We start from the raw sequence: 23368 nt of genomic DNA on the forward strand, positions 1-23368 counted from the left end.
TAGATAAAGTGCTTACACCAGTTACACTCATTTCTGTAACATATGGAAAAATGTGGTCCACTTCCTCACCAACACTTATACTATCCATCTTTTCCACCATACACATTTTTATGGGTTTATAGAAACAGTGTGCTGTGGCTTTAATTTGCACTTGTCTGATAACTCGTGTAGTTTATCCCTTTTGCCTATACTTACTGATCATTCTGATAGTTTCTCTTGTAAAGGACCTGTTCCCAATCCTTTGCTGCTGTTTTATTGGGTAGTCTGCTTTTTAACATTAATTTGTAAAAATTCTTTGTATATTCTACATTTTAGTCCTTTGCCAAATATACATATTGAGGATTTTTTTTCATTATGTGGCTTAATTTTTCAATATATTAATGGTCTATTTTGAGTTAATTTTGTGTGACTAATGCACAAAAAGGCTTCAATGTCATTCTTCTGCATGTAGATATCCAGTTTTCCCAGAGTCATTTATTTAAAAGATATTTCTTTCCCCCATTGATTTGTCTTGGCACCTTATAAAAGTTCAGCTGGATACAAATTTGAGGGATTACTTCTGGACTTTCGGCTCTGTTCTATTGGCCTATATCTATCTTCATGACTATATCACACTAGCTTGATTACTGTAGTTTTGTAGTAAGATTTGAAATCAGGACATATGGATCCTGAAACTTTGTTCTATTCCTTTGAGATTACTTTTGTTAGTTGGGACCCCTTGAATTTATATAGGTAGCTTAAAATCAGCTTGTTAATTTCTGCAAAGAAAACAGCTTGGATTTTGGTAGTAATTATGCTGAATATATAAATCAATTTGGAAAGTACTGTTATCTTAACAGTATGAAGTATCTCAAGCCATGAACATGGGACGTATTTCCATTCATTTACATCTGTAATTTCTTTCAACAATATTTTGTTGTTTCAGACTATGAATTTTCCACTTATTTAGATGAATTTATTCTTATGTATGCTATTCTTCTTGATGTTATTGTAAGTAGAATTGTTCATTTCATTTTCAGATTGTTCCTTCCTAGTGGGTAGAAATGCCATTGATTTTTGTGTATTGACCTTGTACTTTGCCATCTTTGAACCCATTTGTTCATTCTAGTAGTTTATTTTTTTATTCCTTAGTATCTTTTACAGTGGATCCTTGAACAATGTAGATGTTAGGGGGCACTGACGCCCCACACACATGCAGTTGAAAATCCATGTATAACTTTTGATTCCCCCAAAACTTAACATACTAATAGCCTATTGTCAGGCTTAGGTTATTGTTACTGTTACCAATGACATAAACAGTTGATTAAAACGTATTTTGGGGGCATCTGGGTAGCTCAGTGGGTTAAGCGTCTGACTTTGGCTCAGGTCATGATCTCGCAGTTCATGAGTTCGAGCCTGGCTCCAGGCTCTGTCACTGACAGCTCGTGAGTCTGGAGCCTGCTTTGGATTCTGTGTCTGCCTCTCTCTCTACCCCCCTTCTGCTTGCTCTCTGTCTCTCTGTCTCTCTGTCTCTCTCTCTCAAAAATAATAAACATTAAAAAAAATTTAAACGTATTTTGTATATGTATTATATAGTGTATTCTTACAATAATGTAAGCTAGAGAGAAAAAATGTTAAGAAAATCATAAGGAAGAGAAAATACATTTATAGTACCATGTTGTACTTACAAAAAAAAAAAAATCCACATACAAGTGGACCCATGCAGCTCAAACTTGTGTTGTTCAAGGGTTAACTGTATATACAAAATCATCAGAAAATAAATACAGTTTTGCTCCTTCCTTTCCAATCTAGATGCCTATTATTTTATTTTCTTTCTTGACTGCCCTGACTAGAACCTTCAGTAAACCTTGAAGAGAAGTGATATTGTTCCTGAACAATCTATCTAGGTAAAGCCTAGATAGAGATGATGGTTGCACAACGCTGTAAATATACTTAATGCCACTAAATTGTGCACTTTAAAATGGTTATCCAATAGACACAGGAGAGCTGATTCATAGGGACACAGTACCCCAATGTTTATAGCAGCGCTTTCAACAATAGCCAAATTATGGAAAGAGCCTAAATGTCCACCAACTGACGAATGGATAAAGATGTGGTTTGTATATACAATGGAATACTACTTGGCAATGAGAAAGAATAAAATCATGCCATTTGCAGCAGCATTGATGGAACTGGAAGGTATAATGCTGAATGAAGTAAGTCAGTCAGAGAAGGACAGATATCATATGTTTTCACTCATATGTGGATCTTGAGAAACTTAACAGAGATCATGGGGGAAGGGAAGGGGAAAAAATAGTTACAAACACAGAGAGAGGGAGGCAAGCCATAAGAGACTCTTAAATACAGAGAACAAACTGAGGGTGGATGTGGGGGTGGGGGAGAGGGGAAGATGGGCATTGAGGAGGGCACTTGTTGGGATGAGCACTGGGTGTTGTGTGTAAGCGATGAACCATGGGAATCTACCCCAAAAACCTAGAGCACACTTTATACACTGTATGTTAGCCAATTTGACAATAAATTATATTTAAACAAACAAATAAATAACATTTTAAAAATAAAATGATTAAAATGGTAAATTTTATGTTATGTGTATTTTAGCACAATAAGAAGTAATCAAATAATGTAATTTATCCCCTAAGCAAAATAAAAGAAGGATTAATGAAAAAAAGAAAGAGCCAAACCATACAACAGACTCTTGACTATACAGAACAAACTGAGGGTTGCTGGAAGGGAGGTGAGTGGGGAATTGGTTAAATGGCTAATGGGCATTAAAAGGGGCACTTGTAATGAACCCTGGGTGTTTTAAGTAAGTGATGAAACACTAAATTCTACTCCTGAAATTAATATTACGCTGTATGTTAACTAACTGGAATTTAAATAAAAACTTGAAACTACTATATACGTAATATGAATTCATAATATAATATAATAAATATTCATATTCATTAATTCAATATTCATAATACTTTTTAAATTTTTCACAATTTTGAATGCTTTCTATGTATAGAATGTATGCTAGGCAACTTAAGATCTTCATGCATCTGTTTAATTAATTATATATAACATATATATTATACATATTATATAATTCATATTATGTATGAGTCCCAGAAGAATAAGAAATAAAATTGAGAAGAAATATTTAGAAAAATAATGGAGACAAATTATTCAAATATAAATGACTTCATATTTCAAAACTCTATAGAGTGACAAAAAGGAGAGAAAATAAAAGGCTTACACCTCCGTAAATTTAATAAATTTCAAAATCAAAGAGAAAATTCTGACAGAAAGGGAAGTTTGCCTACACAAAAACAGTAATCCTACTCACATCAGACTTCTTAATAGCTATCCTGGATGTAAATAGACAATGAAATATTTTTAATGCATAGAAGGAATATGGTTTTAAAATCAATATTTTATATCAAGCAAAGGTACCACTCAAATGTAGAGATATATTACAAATATTCATAGATATATAAAGCCTCAGAAGGTTTGCCACACAGAGCTTTGTGGAGGAAACATTCAAATTAAAAAATAAACATTTTTAGGAAATGTTGCAAGATGTTTGGAAATTAAGGATGATTAAATATCTTGATAAAATTTGGGTTTTTTAAAGGTTTAAACTAAAGGAAAAATGAGAAAGTATATCCATTACAAATCAGAATTAAAATTCCTACAAATCATTATCAAAAGACAACCCAATAAAAATGGGCAGATTCTTCATAAAAAGATCTAAGACTGGTCAATAATACATGAAAATGTGCTCAACATTATTAAGAATTGGGGAAATGCAAATTAAAATCATAATGAGTTATCACTTCAAATGGTAAAAATGTTAACTCTAAGATTTTTATTGTGAGAATTTTGTTTTCTGACTTATTTACCTTAGAAAATCAAAGTCCAGAGAGAATAACTGAACTTCACAAAGTCACAGAGAAGTTCATTTCAAGTTTGAGGACTGGGCAACAGACCAAATTTTTTCCGACAATGAATACTTCAGAGACTGGTGTTCCCAGGTGTCTCAGCAACTTCCAGTAGGGAGCTCTAGGGATTATTTTAGAAACTGCAGGTGGGTAGCTTCTTTTTTTTCTGGGTTTCTAGTCAGTTTGGCTGACTTAGGATCAAGGATGGCCTGCTCTCATTTCTCCATCCTTGGAGTAGATGAGGGGTCCATGTCCCAGGAGCCACTTATGCCTTAAACATAGGGGAAGATGTCTTTTCTTCTGCCATCAAATATGGCTTCTCCACTCTTGATAAGTAAGATCCCAGATCAGAAGAGACAAATCTTGACCTTAACATGAAAAAATGAAGAGCTCTTCTGGGCCCAACTCAAGACTGAGAGTAAGTCATTGACCATACCTCCCCTTTTCTAGTCAGTTAAGGGAAGCAGATTAGTCCTTTGGAAATTGTTTGAGGAACCCTGTTTCTGGTATCAATTGTAGTGCTGAACACCTGAGCTATCACCAGGTAGAGAGGAGGGGGAGGCATCCAAGAAGGTGAAATGGCTAAATAGCAAAGGCATGCAGGCAGGACATGTGAGTTGTTTGAGGGCTGTGGGCAGTTTCATAGGTGAGCCTGGGGTGGCATAGCATGACAGGGAAGTGTCACTGGACAGACAGATGGAGACAGACTCAGGAAGGGCTAATTATGTCATGATAAGAAAAAGCCTGGATGTTGTCCTGATGGTAATAAGGAGACTCACAACAGCCTATGACATAATTCAGTTATCCTTCTTCACAGAGGGGGAAACTAAAGTCCAAGAGGTTAAATGAACTACTCAAAGCCTCATTATTGGGTTTGATACAGAAGGTGAGTCAAAATTTCCTTTGTACCAACAAAATGTTTCTTTTCGTTTACACTATGCAGCCTAAATACTTTCCCTGGAGACAAATAAATGAGTCTACTGTAGCAGTTTTAAGTGCATAGATATAGTAGGGATTCCATTTTCAGAAGTACAGGAAATGCCCCCACATGGGTATGACACTCTCCTACAGCCTGGACCACTAGCCAGGGTGTTAGACCATCTGTCATAATAAAGTCAAAACCAGAGGATGTATCTTTTCCCCAAAAGTCATTTGTTTTAAGTTCTATTAGTTTATTCGCCCAGAATATCAGAAGAAGTCTGAAAATATTCATTTATTTTTGTTTTTCATTTGGAATCAATGGAGCTGTTTATGATGGGCTGTATGCTCCTAAAGGTTGATTACCTTTGCAAGTGAAAAATTGGAATAAATATTCATTTTCTAATTCTGACTAGAAAGGTGATATGACTAAATGAATACAACAAATTATATCACTGTACTTCCTTCTATTTGCTAAGCTCTTGAATCAACTTGGTTGCAGTTGGTGGTAAAAGACAGAGACACCAGAAAGAAAAGAATCTGAGCTTCTCAGAGTGATAATCATGGTCTGAGGTCGTTAGCTTTGCATGTATAGAAACTGGATCATATCCAAGCATTGGGTTAAATTAAAATGGACTGACTCACACCAGTCACACTCACAAGAGACTGATGCATAAGCCAAAAATATCAATATCTTCATTTGTCATGAAAACTGTAGCTACCAAATTGAATGGATATTTACATTCTCTAAGGTGATAGATATGTGAATTAACTTGATTGTAGTAATCATTTTACAATGTATATGTATATTAAAACATCACACTGTACACCTTACATATATACAGTTTTCATCTGCCAACTTTATCTTGATAAAGTGAAATGAATAAATGAAGGAGTTTATTTGTTAAGTCCCTAATGGTGCATTTTCTCATGAAAATATGCAGGAAGCTGAACAAGAGTCAGAAAGTGATTTAGTAAACCCTGAAAAGCAGCATAGCAGAACTAAGAACTTAGACTTTTGACTCAGATAAACTTTACATCACACCCTAAATGTGTAGCTTTGGCAATTTTCTTCATCCTCCTGACCTCAGTTTCTACATCTTTAAAATAAAGATAAGCATAGCGTCACTGAACAGGGTTACCACAAGAAAATCCAGTGGCTGGCACATGGCTAGTGCTCAGCCAGTGTTAGCTATTGTTAGACTGACTTTTTCATTGAGTTAGAGACAGGAGTATGGATTGGATAAATTCAAAACCCATAATTATCTAGTAATGAGATTCCTCGTGTAGCCTCACTGTGGCTGCTGTGGAACAGAAAGATATTCAAGTCTCAAATCAAGATACTCTCTTCACAGAACTCTGCGAGAAACAAACTGAGGTGTAGTTTGGGGTGGGGTGCAAACTAAGGATTTGACTCTTTCCAATTAGGTTTGCCATATATGAATCCAAAAAAAAAAAAAAAAACCAAAACAAATATAAGAGGCTTACTTACAGCAAAAAAAAAATCGGTAAGTGAGGGACATCAAGGTTTCAGAGGAAAGGGACAAATAGTTCCTGGACATGCTGGGGGGAATTGGAACAGAATGCACTTCTACAGCCTCTTCTGTAAAAAAAAAAGCTGGGAACTTTAGGTGTGCCTGGGTGATTCAGTCAGTTAAGCATCCAGCTTCGGTTCAGGTCATGATCTCGTGGTTTGTGAGCCTGAACCCTGTGTCGGGCTCTGTGCTGACAGCTCAGAGCCTGGAGCCTGCTTCAGATTCTGTGTCTCCCTCTCTTTCTGTCCCTCCCTCACTCATGTTCTCTCTCTCTCTGTCTCTCTGTCTCTCAAAGTTGAATAAACATTAAAAAAAAATGTTTTTAAAGCTGGGAACTTTAAAAAGGGCCTGAATTGAATAAACTAAAACATAAGACATTTATGTTTTAATTTTAACTAAGATAGAATTATAAATATACATGCTGTTCTGAAATTTTACCTTTAAAAAATCTTAAATTGATTATATACTTATTTATAATTATAATTATTATATATAATATTAATTGATTTCATTTCATTTTAATTAACTTTTAAATGTAAGTAAAACATTATTTACTTAATTATATTATATTATTCTTCAATGAGAAAAATAGTATATGCTGATGGGATCTGTGTAATCAGAGCACACTTTTTTTTCCACATTGTACAACCATGTTTCATGGAGACTGCTGGAATAGTTTGAAGGGTGCCCTGGATAGCTGGTCAAGTGCTCTCACCAATCTGTAAATTTACAAATAGTTTGATCCAAACTATCTTTTTAACATGCATAATTATAAATTCGAGCTTTGCCAAAACAGAATTGTCTAAACCACATGATTTTTCTAATAGGAATATGAAATACTTTCTACAGCATTATTTTACTTTTTTGCTATTTATAATAAAATTTGTTTCATACAGAATTCCAGACATGAATAGAAGAAACCATACCAACATCTATGAATTTCTTCTCATGGGCCTCTCTGAGTGGCCACAGCAGCAACCTCTCCTATTTGGACTCTTCCTGGGCATGTACCTGGTCACCATGGTGGGGAATCTGCTCATCATCCTGGCCATTGCCTCAGACCTCCACCTCCACACCCCCATGTACCTCTTTCTAGCCAACCTGTCCTTTTCTGACATTGGTTTCATCTCTACAGTAATTCCCAAGATGCTAGATAATATTGGCTCAGGAAGTAAAAGGATTTCTTATGGCGGGTGTCTGACACAGCTTTATTTCTTTGGCCTATTTGCAGATCTGGACAACTTTCTCCTGGCTGTGATGGCACTTGACCGCTATATGGCCATCAGCCACCCCCTCCATTATGCCATGATCATGAACTACCAACGCTGTGTCCTATTAGTGGCTGGGTCATGGGTGGTCACTACCTTCCACGCCCTAGTGCATACCTTCCTGGTAACTAGGCTTTCTTTCTGCGGCCCCAATATCATCCCCCATTTCTTCTGTGATCTTGTCCCACTCCTGAATCTGGCCTGCTCCAGTACTTATGTCAATGACCTGGTGCTCATCCTTGTGGCAGGAACATTGCTAATTGGACCCTTCATCTGCATCCTTACATCTTACTTTTATATTGCATTGGCTATCCTAAGAATCAGTTCCCCAAAGGGTAAGCAAAGGGCCTTCTCCAACTGCACCTCCCACCTCTCTGTGGTCTCTCTGTTTTATAGCACAGCTATTGGTGTCTATTTATGTCCTCCATCATCCCCCTCAGGTGGAAAGAATAGAGTCTTCTCAATAATGTACACAGTGGTGACCCCCATGCTGAACCCCTTCATCTACAGCCTAAGAAACAGGGATATGAAGGGGGCTCTAGGAAAACTACTCAGAAGAAAAACACTCTAACATTCTTTCTCAGGATCTCAGGGTCCTGAATCCAAGACTCAGAACTGGGAGTTGAAATTGGCCGCCTGAGAGTCTAACCACTGTAGCTTCCCTGAACCTGAAACTTCTTTGTTTCTTATGTTTATATTTCAAAGTACTGATTAACACTGAGGACAGGGAGGGACCAGTGATATCAGTAACCTTAGATCATCTTTGTGAAGTTCCCAGTCTCTGAGAAGCTTATTATCCACTATCAAAATGGCTCTTGTTATTTTTACTGGTGGCTAAGAGAAGCCTGTGGGTGGAGGGACTTGCACACTTATAAAATGAGACTGAAAGCCCAAAATTTTGTTTAGTTCAACTTAGAACTATGGAAGACCCCTTTAGCTCAAGAATATAGGATTCATTATTTCTGGTAACAAGAAATACAAAGGAAATAATCTGGTACTTTATATTTAAACAGACAGTGTTCTATAGAAATGCCATAATGGGGCGTTAGTTTAAGTCCTGGGTTCCAAGGATGGCTTTGCCATAAATGAACTGTGTGACAGCTGGATAATCGCTTGATGTCTCTGATAAAATAAAGTGATTGAATTGTGTTGGTCTAAGACTCTACAGGCATATACTCCACCTCCAATAATATTTAATGTTATTGTGACAAGAACTAAAGATCTGAAGTCAGAAGTTTCTAGTCAGGACCAAAAGTCCTCCACTTTCACACTCTGTAACTTGGGGAACATTCTTCCTCTTTGAGTTCTGGTTTTCTTATCTTTAAAGCTGGTAAAACACCTATATCATAAGAGTAACAAATAATAAATAATACATAAGCTTACTTGGATCACAGTAAATACTCAATAAATGTTTATGGAATCTAAATCTTCAGTTCTTTTATTTACCTTGATCAATCTTAGGACCTCCCTCTGTCTGTTAGGACAACCTTCAATCATTCACACTCTGGAAGCCCTGTTTCCAATCTTCATGTCATTTATGAAGGATCTTCTAGATAACTGCTTTCTCGGGTAAATATTTGGGAGGTCTTTGAAGATGGAGGTGGAAAATGAATTAAGGAGAATTCTTCCAGTAATTATGTAATTCCTATTTGCTTCACTAGGATTACCAAAGGTTGACTTAATATACACGGAACGGTGCACTAGTGTTGGGAGGAATATTTCTTCACCTGGCTTGATCTGTACCTCCATGTGGATGAGATTCAATTTGCACAACAACTGCCCAGTTTCTTCCTTTATTCATCCTTCCCCAGAACATAAATTTGGGCACACTCAGTTCAGACCATCCCTGTTTCTTATTGAGAACCAGCCCTGTTTACAGGGAGCATGCGCTCTGCTATGTATCTCTAAGAGCAAAGCAGCCACTTATACACCTGGGAATTCTCCCTAATCCAGCAATACCTGCTTCTGGAGTTGGCCAGAAAAGCATGCAGATTCTCACCTCAAGTCATGTCTTCAACCTAGACATCATCTGTAGTAAAGTGGTGATTTGGCTCCTGTCTGTTCTTTGTCCTTGTCTTATTCATTAATTGATTTAGAACTCAACTGGGAAAGTAGTAGCCCATTTATTGGGCTCCCCCAAACACCTCCAACAATCTGAAAATCATAGCCCCAGCACGTAGGAGCTGGGTGAGTCTACAGTAAGTTATTTAACACCTCTGGATCTCCTTGTTTGAAATAATGAGGTAATAATATGAGTTTTTATAATTTTGAAAAATAGCAAATAAATGAAAAAATGTAATTAAAGTGCTTAGCATGATATCTAACAGACAGAAGAGACTCAAAAAATAGCTGTTGCCCCTGTTGTCACACAGCTGCTGCTGTTTTCATAGCTGCTTTTGGCATTGTTGTAGGTCTTGTCAGCTTGACCCCTCCCCTGCTGATTAATCAGTCAGCCAATTGAATCATATACTTTATAATAGTTGTTGCTCTGGGGGGAGGAGCCAAGATGGCAGAACAGCATAGAAGTTTTTTGGGTTTTTTTTGCATCTCGCATCCATGAAATACAGCCAGAGCAACACTAAACCATCCTGCACAGCTAGAAAACTGATTTGAGGATTAACACAACAATCTGCACAACCTGAACCACAGAACTCAGCAGGTATGTGGCACAGAGAGGTGAATGGGGGGAGAGAGAAGCCACAGAGGGCAGGGAGCTGTTTTTGCTTGTGGAGAGAGGACTGAGATGGGGGGAGAATATGGGAAAAGCACCCCCCCAAAAGCAGCTGGAGAGAAAGTGGAAAAGTGGAAACAGCCACAGGGACTGAACTAAAAAGGAGGAAGGAGAAATGAGAGGGCTTAAATTCCATTAAGACTCTACAAACAGGGGGAGTGCAGAGTCTGAAACTCCGCAGCTCCATACCTGGCAGTGCTCTGGTGAGAAGGGCAAATCCCCAGGAGCTGAGTGAGATGTGGGGGTCCTTGGGCCACACAGGAAGAGGCTGTTCCCCTGCTGGGAGGACATTTGGTAGAGGCGTGTGTTCCCCCCAACACACAGGCAAAGGTGCCAGCAGACCCTGGAGAACAACCACATTTACTGGTGCTGGAACAAGGTCGTTAAGGGTGAAGACTGGTGCCAGATGTGTGTTGTGATTTTCCATAATCCCTGAAACGCTGCTGCTACACGATCATGTGAACTTTTTCTGGGGTGGGCTGGCACCCAGTTGTAGCCTCTGGGCATCAGCAGCAGTACAGTCCCACAAATGTTCCTGGGTGTGGCTGGCACCCAGCCGTTGCTTGGTGAGACTCTCCCCCAGAAGATCTGAGCAAATCAAAGCCACAATCCCTCAGAAGTGAGGGGTTGGGAAACACAGCTGCATCTGAGATAAAACTCAGGAGGGAGGTGCCACCTGGCAACCTGACAGCTTGGTCATGGACAGTGTAAAAGCGGGGAGTGGATGGAAGCCAGAGACAAAGGACAGGTGCACGACTGCTGATCAGGGAGAACAGAGTTCTGATACTAGAGACTGGGTAGCTGGGTGATGCCATTTTCACCCCTCCCGTGCATGCGCATACACACCTACAAGTGCCACAGCAATCCACCCCAGTAAGCTAAGCAGTGCCATCTAGTGGAGAATGGAGCCTTTACACTAAGCCCCGCCCAATTGGGCCAACCTTGCTCTTCAGGAACACCATAAGTCTCTCTGCCTACTTAGTTTATGGACTATAAAGTGCTTCATAGTTTGACTTATAGGGAAAAACAATGCAATTTCCATTGTATTTCACTCTGTTCGCTGGTCCATCTATACAATTTTCTTTTTTTTTCTCTTTTTCATTTCTTTTTTTTACTTCCATCATTTCGTTTTATTCTATCTCATTGTATTCATTTTTTAAAATTTTCAAATGTTTTCCTTTTTTCCTTTTTCTTGCTTTTCTCGTTTTTTCTTTTTTCCCCCTTTTTTCACTAATCTATCAAGCTCCTTTCAAAAACCAGACCAAAACACACCTAGGATCTAGCATCATTTATTTGATTTTTATATGGGGGGTGTTGTTTTTAATTTTTTAATTTTAATTATTTTTTACCTTATTAATTCCTTTTCTTCCTTCAAAATGACGAAACAAGGAATTCATCCCAAAAGAAGGAGCAGGAAGAAATGACAGCCAGGGACTTAGTCAACACAGATACAAGCAAGATGTCTGAACCAGAATTTAGAATCACGATAATAAGAATACTAACTGGGGTTGAAAATAGATTCAAATCCCTTTCTGCAGAGATAAAAGAAGTAAAAGCTACTCAGGATGAAATAAAAAATGGCATCCATCTTCAATGGATACCACAGCAGAAAGGATGGATGAGGCAGACCAGCGAATCAGTGATATATTGGACAAACTTATGGAGAATAATGAAGCAGAAAAATGAGGGAGACTACGGCGAAAGAGCACGATTTAAGAATTAGTGAAATCAGTGACTCATTAAAAAGGAACAACATCAGAATCACAGGGGTTCCAGAAGAGAAAGAGAGAGAAAAGTGGGTAAAAGAGTTATGTGAGCAAATCATAATGGGAAACATTCCTAACCTGGGGAAAGACACAGACATCAAATTCCAAGAAGCACAGAGGACCCCCATTAGATTCAACAAAAACTGACCATCAACAAGGCATATTATAGTCAAATTCACAAAATACTCAGGCAAAGAGAGAATCATGAAAGCAGCAAGGGAAAAACAGTCCTTAACCTACAAGGGAAGACAGATGAGGTTTGCAGCAGACCTATCCACAGAAACTTGGCAGGCCAGAAAGGAGTGGCAGGATATATTCAATGTGTTGAATTGGAAAAATATGCAGCCAAGAATTCTTTATCCAGCAAGGCTGTCATTCAAAATAGAAGGAGAGACAAAAAGTTTCCCAGAAAAACAAAAAATTAAAGGAGTATGTGACCACTAAACCAGCCCTGCAAATTTTAAGGGGGACTCTCTGAAAGGAGAAAAGACAGGAAAAAAAAAAGACCAAAAGCAATAAAGACTAGAAAGGACCAGAGAACACCACCAGAAACTCCAACTCTAGAAGAAACATAATGGCAATAAATTCATATTTGTCAGTACTCACTCTAAACATCAATAGACTAAATGCTCCAATAAAAAGACATAGGGTTGGGGTGCCTGGGTGGCTCAGTCGGTTAAGCATCCAACTTCAGCCCAGGTCATGATCCCACACTTCGTGGGTTCAAGCCCTGCATCAGGCTCTGTGCTAACAGCTCATAGCCTGGAGCCTGCTTCAGATTCTGTGTGTGTGTGTGTGTGTGTGTGTGTGTGTGTGTGTGTGCCCCTCCCCTGCTTGCATTAGCTCTGTCTCCCCAAAATAAATAAATATTTAAAAAAAGACATAGGGTAACAGACTGGATAATAAAACAAGATCCATCTATATGCTGTTTACAAGAGACCCATTTTAGACCTAAAGACACCTTCAGATTGAAAGTAAGGGGATGGAGAACCATCTATCATGTTAAAGGTCAACAAAAGAAAGCTGGAGTAGCCATACTTGTATCAGACAATCTAGACTTTAAAATGAAGACTGTAACAAGAGATGAAGAAGGGCATTATATCATATTTAAAGGGTCTATCCACCAAGAAGACCTAACAATTGTAAACATTTATGTGCCAAATGTGGTAGTACCCAAATATATAAATCAATTAATCACAAACATAAAGAAACTCATTGATAATAATACCATAATAGTAGGAGACTTCAACACCCCACTTACAACAATGGACAGATCATCTAAACAGAAAATCAACAAGGAAACAATGGCTTTGAATGACACACTGGACCAGATGAACTTAACAGATACATTCAGAACATTTCATCCTAAAGCAACAAAATATGCATTCTTCTCCAGTACACATGGAACATTTTCTAGAATAGATCACATACTGGGACACAAATCATCCCTCAACAAGTACAAAAAGATTGAGATCATACCATGTATATTTTCAGACCACAATGCTATGAAACTCGCAATCAACCACAAGAAAAAATTTGGAAAGATAACAAATACTTGGAGACTAAAGAATATCCTACTAAAGAACGAATGGGCCAACCAAGAAGTTAAAGAGGAAATTAAAAAGCACATGGAAGCCAATAAAAATGATAACACCACAGCCCAAAACCTCTGGGATGCAGCAAAGGCGGTCATAAGAGAGAAGTATATAGCAATCCAGGCCTTCTTAAAGAAGGAAGAAAGGTCTCAGATACACAGCCTAACCTTATGCCTTCAGGAGCTGGAAAAATAACAGCAAATAAAATCCCAAACCAGCAGAAGACAGAAAATAATAACAATTAGAGCATAAATCAATGCTATCAAAACTAAAAAAAAAAAAAAAAAAAAAAAACCAGTAGAACAGATCAATGAAACCAGAAGCTGGTTCTCCAAAAGAATTAACAAAATTGATAAACACCTAGCCAGTTTGATCAAAAAGAAAAAAGAAAGTACCCAAATAAAAAAAATCAAGAATGAAAGAGGAGAGATCACAACCAACACAGCAGAAATAAAAACAATAACAAGAGAATATTATGAGCAATTATATGCCAATAAAATGGGCAATCTGGAAGAAATGGACAAATTCCTACAAACATATACACTACCAAAACTGAAACAGGAAAAAATAGAAAATTTGAACAGACCCATAACCAGTAAGGAAATCAAATTAGTAATCAAAAATCTGCCAAAAAACAAGAGTCCAGGGTCAGATGACTTTCCAGGGGAATTCTACCAAACATTTAAGGAAGAACTAATACCTGTTTTCTTGAAGCTGTTCAAAAAATAGAAATGGAAGGAAACCTTCCAAACTCGTTCTATGAAGCCAGCATTACCTTGATTCCAAAACCAGTCAAAGACCCCACTAAAAAGGAGAACTACACACCAATTTCCCTGATGAACATGGATGCAAAAATCCTCAACAAGATACTAGCCAACCGGATCCAATAACACATTACAATAATTATTCACCATGATCAAATGGGATTTATACCTGGGATGAAGGGCTGATTCAATATCTACAAATCAATGTGATACATCACATCAATAAAAGAAAGGACAAGAACCACGTGATTCTCTCAATAGATGCAGAGAAAGCATTTGACAAAATACAGCATCCTTTCTTGATAAAAACCCTCAAGAAAGTAGAAGGATAATACCTCGAGATCATAAAAGCCATATATGAAAGTCCCACGGCTAACATCATCCTCAGTGGGGAAAAACTGAGAGCTCCCCCTAAGGTCAAGAACATGACAGGGATGTCCACTCTCGCCACTGCTATTCAACATAGTATTGGAAGTCTTAGCCTCTGCAATCAGAGAACACAAAGAAATAAAAGGCATCCAAATCGGCAAGGAGGAAGTCAAATTTTCATTCTTTGCAGACGACATGATACTCCATATGAAAAACCCAAAAGATTCCATCAAAAAACTGCTAGAACTGATCCCCATTTCTCTTTCAATGCACTTATCTCAATAGTATTTCAATAAGTAATTTCCTCAGAAATTACTTACTTATTCCTCCACCCATTCTACAAATATATACTAAGTTCCTATGAGGTGTCTGACACTCCATTTGACACTGGGACTGGGTGAAGAACAAAGCACACCTTGCCCCTGACTTCATGGCGCTTGTAGTCTAGTATATAACATCTTCTACACTTTTAAGTTCTATGAAAGGAGGAGCTCTGTCTTATTCCATTCCTGCATCCCATAGGATTTAGCTAAATAAAAGAGTGAAGAAATAAATATAGAAATTAATGAATAAGTGAGTGAGTTCTATTTGGAATGTTTATTTAAACTTTTTTGAAATTTTTAAAAATTTATTTTAATTTCTAATTTTTGTTTTTACACTTTGATGATTTCTCACAAGGCAAACCATAGGTATCTACCGCCTGTTCAGGAAATAGATCATTGCCAGCTTTCCAGAAATTGCCTTTGTGCCTCTTTCAAAGTGCTATTCTCTCTCTCCTATGAAAATACCACTATTCTTACTTTTTATGTTAATTACTTCCTTGATTTCCCTTTTAATTTGACCACATACACATCTGTGCCCAAACACCATAATTTAATTGTTCCCATTAAAAGCTTTTTTATTGTTTATTTTTTCCAGACTCATTGAGATATAATTGACCTACAACTCTGTGTAAGTTTAAGGTGTAGAATTTGATAACTTGGTATACATATATATTGTGAAATGATTACCACAGTAAGGTTTATATATCCACTATTTCATATAGTTGCCTTTTGTGTGTGTGTGTGGGGGGGGATACTTAAAATCTGCACTTTTAGCAACTTTAAAATACACAACAACTCTTGTGTACTGTTGTATATTTTAAACAATACAATGACAATAACAATACAGTATTGTTAGCTATAGTCACCATGCTGAACATTATATCCCTAGAACTTACTCATCTTAATAACTGGAAATGTATACATTTTGACCAACTTCTCCCCATTTCTCTCCACCACCCTTGCCACAGCACCTGGAAACCACCAATCTACTCTTGGTTTCTATGAGTTTGGCTTTTTTAGATTCCGTATATAAGCAAGATCACATAGTAGTAGTATTCTCTGTCTTTTTTTCACTCAGCGTAATACCCTCAAGCTTAATCCATGTTGTCACAAATGGAAGGATTTCCTTCTTTTGTATGGCTCAGTAATATTCCATTGGGTGTATAGATACCATATGTTTTTTTTTTTTACCCTTTCATCTGGTGACAACACTTAGGTTGTTTCCATATCTTGGCTATGGTGAATAATGCCACAATGAACATCGAGGTAACTCATATGGCCCTTGAGAGGATTAACTGACACAAAAGCATCTGAGTACTTTATTTTTTGTTTGTTTTTTTGTTTTGTTTTGGTTTGGTTTGATTTGGTTTTCCATTCTATAAACCTTTTTTTTTTTTAATTTAAATCCCAATTAGTTAACATATACAGTAATAATGATTTCAGGAATAGAATTTAGTGATTCATCACTTGCATCTGAGCACTTTAAATGCCTGACACATAGTATATACTCAACATATGTTACCTATTATGATTGCCAACTATGTGCATTCAATGATGTCTGTGTCCATGTGAATTTCAGATGTTTGAGAACAGGCTGACATGAGAGCTGATAAGAATGTCCCATTTCTGTTTCTAGGGAAATGAATGACTTGTGTTGTTCCCAGAATGGAGAGAGCATACATAAAAGGGAAAATATCTATCCAAGCTGCACACTAAGAACAGTTAGAGAGTTATGAGTTAGATCAAGAAGGAAAACATAACAATATTTAAGCACACTATAATCCCTACAAATTCATAATAAACTCAGAGCAACCACAGAGAAAAAAATGGGCAAGGATATAGTTGGAAAACTCAAAGAAGAGAAACCCTAAAACTGTCAAAAACAATACAAAAAAAGTTCCCTCAGAAATTAGAAAAATAAAAAGTAAAGCTACAATAAAGTATTGTTTCTTTTTCCATCATCAGACTGGGAGACAGTAAAGAGTTTGCATACAGTGTGTTAGGCTGTGTGGAAAAGGACACTTTCATATGCTCTTGGAGGCTGTATAAATTGGCTGCAACTTTTTGAAGGACAATCTTATAGTACCAACTGAAATTAAAAATTCACATATACTTTCATCGAGCACTTCCATTTCTAGAAAAATATATGTACACAAAGATATCTGTAAAGGAATGTCCATGTGGCATTGCTTTTTTAATAGTGCCCCCAAAAATGAGATACATGGCATGAGTAAAGACTACAATAATTTGTGGTCCATCTAATAATGTATTAAATATTTTTTTAAAATAACGAGGTAATGGGGTACCTGGGTGGCTCAATCAGTAAGTGTCCAACTTTGGTTTAGGTCATGATCTTGCAATCCGTGGGTTCGAGCCCCATGTGCTGTCAGCACAGAGCCTGAAGCCTGCTTCTGCTTCTGTGTCTCCCTTTCTCTCTGCCCCTCCCCTGCTCACACTCTGCCTGTCTCTCTCTCTCAAAAGTAAACATTTAAAAAGTCTTTTAAATAACAACAAGGTAGGTCCGATGGTGACATAGAACATCTAGGATATATTGATGAGAGAAACAAAGAAAGTTCAAGAACAAATGATCTCATTTTTGTAAAAACAAAATTGTACATATGTGCATAGGAAAGTGTTTGGATGGGTACATGTCAAAACATTAATAGCAATTACTCCTAGACTCTCATTTTTCACCTGATACTTCATTCACTGCTAAATATTTTTGAATAAGAGTGTACCATTTAAATGAAATATAAAACAAGAGGCTACATTTTTAAGTATTCAGGGTAGTGAGACACCCCATCCACGCCTTGACCATATCTAAGTTTTTGTGGGCTTTCTTCTCAGAGTCCAATTTTGGAGCCCTTGTCAGAGAACCTCATGTCCAGGCTGATCTCTCAGGTCCTGGCCACTCTCCCAGGATCATATGTCAAACCACAGGCAGTCACTGACGCTAATATTGGAAGAACTGCCTTGTTAGCCCCATTCCCCAGAGATGGCAGCAAATTTGGACGATGACACACTTGGGGCTCTGTGCCAGTGAGAACCATGGAATCATGTAGGAGCATGGATAAAACCTTCCAGTCCCTTTCCCAGACATGCCTTCCTGCCCCTGACCAGCAGAAGAACCCCCACAAGGCTGGCTGCTCTTCAACTCCTTCCTGATGCCTTCCTCTCTTCTAGGTTGGGCAACTTCCTCTCTCCTCCCGGAGTGGATAGCTCTGTGCCACTGTCAGAACAAGACATCATGACACATGCTGCCTGAGGGAGGAAGGAAGTGCCAAGCCCAACCGACTCCAGTCCAGTCAGAGGCTCCCAATAAGGTGAGTCTCTGCACTCGGGACTGCATACCCAACAGCAGTTTCTGAGCAGTTCAGGCAATTCCTCTCTAGGCTCTCTGCAATTTCTGGAGGGATGAGCACCTTTCCCAAACTGGATCCTTTGCAGCAGTGTGCACATCGTGAGGTTTGTCTTTGACTCTCTTTCTTCTCTTTTTCTCTTTCTTTCCTTTCATAGTGCCTCTTCCTTATGCCACCCTCACACATGCTATGTCTTCATGGACTCTCCCTTCCCTTATGAAAACCTAGCCACAAACAAACAAACACAAAGAGCCCAAATGATTTACACAGTCAAGAGTATTTCCTTTCAGGGAACTTTTCCTGAGTCAAAGAGAAAATATGTGATGGAATGCCAGAAAGTTTCAATCACTTGGGGAGGTATTCATGGGTAGTCAGGATTGGATGATCCTACAGTGAACCCCTGGACATGGTCATCATCTTTGTCTTCTCTTAAAAATGGACCAAGACTTTTCTTTCCACTTCTAGGAACTAATGATCAAACTGAGAAACTCAGAAAATAGAGTAAGTCCTGTTATCCAGGTGCTTCTTCTATTTATAAAGGTCACTTTGGAAAGAGGCAACTCTTATTATCAGGAAAGTTTGTGATCTGTCAGGAGTTGTGGGGACCTCTTCTGTGATAGAATTCCTACAGGAGTTTAAAAGAAACAACTCTGCACTGTTTCATAGGACTTGTTAACAGGGCTTCTATGTCCATGGTCCCTTCTGCTGGTGGTTGTTGTTGTTGTTGTTGTTGTTGTTGTTGTTGTTGTTGTTTTACAAAGGCTCTGTATTGAAAGCAGGTATTACTTTTTCCATTTCCCAGATGAAGAAACTGGGGAACCCAAAATGAAGTGATTTTCCTAAGGTCTCCAGAAAAATTTTCATGGCCAATCTGGGACCAAAGCAAAATCTTTTGGTTCCTGGATTAAGACCATTCTCACACACTACACTACTTTTTCTCCATCCACATCCTTTTAAAAAGTAAGAGTCATGGGGTGCCCAAGTAGCTCCATTCATTAAGCTTCCAACTCTTGATTTTTGTTCAGGTCATGATCTCATGGTTTGTGAGATCAAACCCCACATCAGGCTCCGTGCTGACAGCAGAGTGCCTGCTTGGGATTCTCTCCCTTTCTCTTTGCCCCTCCCCCTCTTGTTCATTCTCTCTCTCTCTCTCAAAATAAATAAATAAACTAAAAAAAAAAGCAAGTTTCTTCTCTAGTAGTTCCGCATTCCTGGCTTCCCACCCCCTTACACACCACATTATTCTCCTCTGCCCATAGGGAGCCGATATGCTGCACTATTCGTCAGGCAGGATAATCTCCAGGAGCTATAAGGGAAATGAGGAGGACTCCAAGGTTCAGGGCAGCCCACCTTCCAACTGCTTCTGGGGATTTCTCCATTCTTATGAGCAGCTTTGCTGCAGGAGCTTTATGGGCATTACCCCAGGTAGCAGCCATAGCCTGCTAACTGTCCAGTAGAGACCATTCCCTTCTTACAACCTCCCTGAGAGGAACTGAGAGGAAACATCTCACATTTCCTAAACCATAAACTCAGGGCCACCTGCTCCTATTTGGAGGGTCCAGTTACAGTGACAGACTAGTTAGGTGATGGAAGTGCAGGATGAGAATAAAACATAGATCCTAAATGGGTGAGCTGGGACAGAAAGAGCATTACTTCTGAGTTAGCTCTGTGATCCAACCCTATGTTTAGTGGCCCTGGGGACATTAATCCATCCTTCTGGTTCTTAATTTAATGAGAATAATATCTATTCTCCAATTCTAAAATGGGAATTAAACTAGAAAAGAAACGTGGTAGACACCCATCACTGGCCAAAGTCACAAGATGGCACAGTAGGAAAGGAAGAAACAAAGAGAAACATAGAAACTGGAATAGTTAGGGAATGTTTAAGAGATAGCATAGCCCAGTGGTTAAGAGCATGGACATTGAGGATAGATGGAACTGAATTCAAATTCCAGTTCTACCATTTATTAACTCTGTGACTTCGAGGATGTCACAGAACCCCTTTGAGCTTCAATGTTTTCATCTATAAAATGGAAATAATAATACCTACATCGCATAATTTCTGTGGTCACCAAATGAAAAGCACATAGGTAAAGCTCTTAGAACAATACCTGGTTTGTAGAAAGGGCTCAATACATGAGTGGCTACAACTTTTAGATCTCATGCATCATCATTCCATAATGAAACCAATTCAGAATAAGTCTATAGCATATTATGAATTTCCACATTTTTATAATTGAAAAGTCTTATGTTCACTCTCTTGAGTAGTATCATGGTGACATCCTTTAGTTAGAAATATAAAAGCAGATAGGCCAGCAGAGGTGAATAAATCCATTTCTAAGGGGCAAGAAGCTAAGTAAACCAAGTGGGCAGTGTGATGTAGTTGGACATTTGGAGAACTCAAGGTATCCAGACATAAGGTGACCACTTAACACTGAGTTATGCTCAGCAAGTCACTTCCCTAAGCTTTGGTTCCTCATCTGTGAGATGCGAAGAGTGACTGTTGCAGCTGAAGTGTCTCAGAATAGCTCTGATGATTATATGAGATAATGTATGTACAAGTGCCTTACAGAGAGGCTGTTCTTCATTAGTTCATACTTTTTCTCCCAATAGTCTAATTGTGAAGTTTAAGATTTCTTGGGTTTAGGCATGGACACAGCTCATTTGTGCACTTCCAACTCTGATTTCCTCCCCAAAAGCTATGATTTATGACCAGCCCAGATCATTATGACAACCCTGTGAGGAAAGGCCAGACACACAGCACTTTGCTTAGTTCTGGGAACCAAATTTTAATGACAGTGACAGTGTGGAGTAGGTTTGCTGTAGAGAGACCTGGATGACAGAAACACTCACTCCCAGAAAAACCTGGAGACCAGTAGAACAGGACTGAAAAATTGATAGGCTTAATTGCCAGCATTTACTGAGCACTTATCAAGAACCAGGAACTCTCACCTCATCCTCATAAACACAACTTCATGAGTGATGTGCTGTTAACACCCCCATTTTAGAGATGAGGAAACTGAGGCTCAAAGAGGATAAGTGACTTTCTCAAGATCATAAGGCTGTTAAATAAAAGAGCTGGGATTCCAGGCCAGTGTCTGGCCTTTTCACCACTGCACCGTCTGCCTTTTTTGACTGATGTTTAGATTTCTTAAGGGCCTTCATGTTGAAGAATAAACTTGTTCTGTGAGATTCCCAAGGACCAAACACTGTCCAAGTAATAGGACTGAAACTAGTGTTGCATATTATAAAAAAATTATTTTTAATGGTGTGCTGACAATTAGATTAAGTCTCCTTCAGTTTTTTTTGAGAGCAAAAGATTGGAAATCCCTTATCTAAAAAAAAAAAAGGATTTGCTATTGGTTATTAAAGTCATTCATTTTATTCATATTCTGATTGTTCCTTCATTTGACTTCTTTGAGGTTTTCTATCTTGAGTCAGTGCATCTAGTAAGATTTGGGATGAATGAAAATATGTCTTTCATTTGTTAGGCAAAAGACAGAATAATGCATAAGGTTCAAGTCATCTTGATGACAAAATGATTTCAGAAAAGAGAAACATAGAAGCTGAGAATCTTGAAACTGTTTCTCCTAAAACGTGTCTGTATATTCTTTGAGAAGTCTTTGGGTACCACCACGGATACGCATTCCTCAAAACAGAAACTGTTGGACCAAATAACTTATGAAACCCTTTTAGTAGGTGGATTTCTAAGTTATGTAGCCCATCAAGAGGTCTTATTACCATGTATAAGGTGCCTTGGTTTTAATTTGAGGAGTCATGTTATATGGTATCACTAGCATAGTCTTTGGAGCCCAATAAACATGACTTTAAATTCAGATTTTTCCCTTTATGGGCAAAACAAAACAAAACAAACAAACAAAAAAGCTTAAACTTTCCATGCCTTAGTTTTCTAATTTTTAAAACTGGTGAATCTGTACAATTTGTAGTAGTGGTGATGTTGATGATAATGAAAAATCCACACCTCGTTATTTTGGAAAAGAATTAAGTCCTTGACCTGTCTATCAACACCATGTGTGGTTTATATTGGAGCACAAAAGTGATAGTAACTAAGCGGGCTTCTCAAATGTTCAAATCTATAAAAATAATCCTTTTTTAGAAAACAGTACAGAGCTTCCTAAAAAAATAAGATTATAACTACCATATGGTCCAGCAATTCCACTTCTGGGTATTTATTCACAGAAAACAAAAATACTAAATTCAAAAAAAATGTATGTACACTTATGTTCGCTGCAGCATTATTTACAATAGCCATGACATGAAAACAGCCCAAATGTCCATGGATGAATGAATGGCTTAAGATGTGGCATGTATACACACACACACACGAATGCTATCCAGCCATAAAAAAAAGGAATGAAAACTTGCCATTTGCAATGACATGGATGGACCTTAAGGGCATTATTCTAAGTGAAATAAATCAGATAGAGAAAAACAAATACATATGATCTCACTTATATGAGTAATATAAAGAAGAAAAAAAAAACCTCATAGATGCAGAGAACAGAGTGGTGGCTGCCAGAGGCAGAGGGCAGGAAGTGGGTGAAATGGGTGAACGGAGTTCAAAGGTACAGGCTTCCAGTTAAAAAATGAATAAGTCGTGAAAATGTAATGTACAGCATTTTTAGCATAGTTCATAATATTGTACTGCATTATTTGAAAGTTGCTAAGAGAGTATATCTTAAAAGTCTTCATCACAAGAAAAAGAACTTGTAATTATGTATGGGATGGGCATTAACTAGAATTATTGTGGCAACCATTTTGCAATTTATACAAATATTGAATCATTATGGTGTATA

General features: G+C 37.9%; 1 protein-coding gene across 1 annotated transcript; it reads left to right on the top strand.

Moving 5' to 3' along the window:
• The first annotated feature begins 7282 nt into the window (after nucleotides 1-7282).
• On the top strand, nucleotides 7283-8215 carry LOC102968429 (olfactory receptor 1361-like). Its single transcript, XM_007094521.2, has one exon. It carries the CDS (start codon nucleotides 7283-7285, stop codon nucleotides 8213-8215), a length of 933 nt encoding a protein of 310 aa, XP_007094583.1.
• The last annotated feature ends 15153 nt before the right edge of the window (nucleotides 8216-23368 follow it).

Source organism: Panthera tigris, chromosome D4 (genome assembly GCF_018350195.1).
Source record: "Panthera tigris isolate Pti1 chromosome D4, P.tigris_Pti1_mat1.1, whole genome shotgun sequence".
In the NCBI taxonomy this organism is placed as follows: domain Eukaryota; kingdom Metazoa; phylum Chordata; class Mammalia; order Carnivora; family Felidae; genus Panthera; species Panthera tigris.

What these genes read in the sequence shown, in the direction of transcription:
- LOC102968429 (XM_007094521.2), top strand. Translation starts at nt 7,283, where the DNA reads ATGAATAGAAGAAACCATACCAACATCTATGAATTTCTTCTCATGGGC.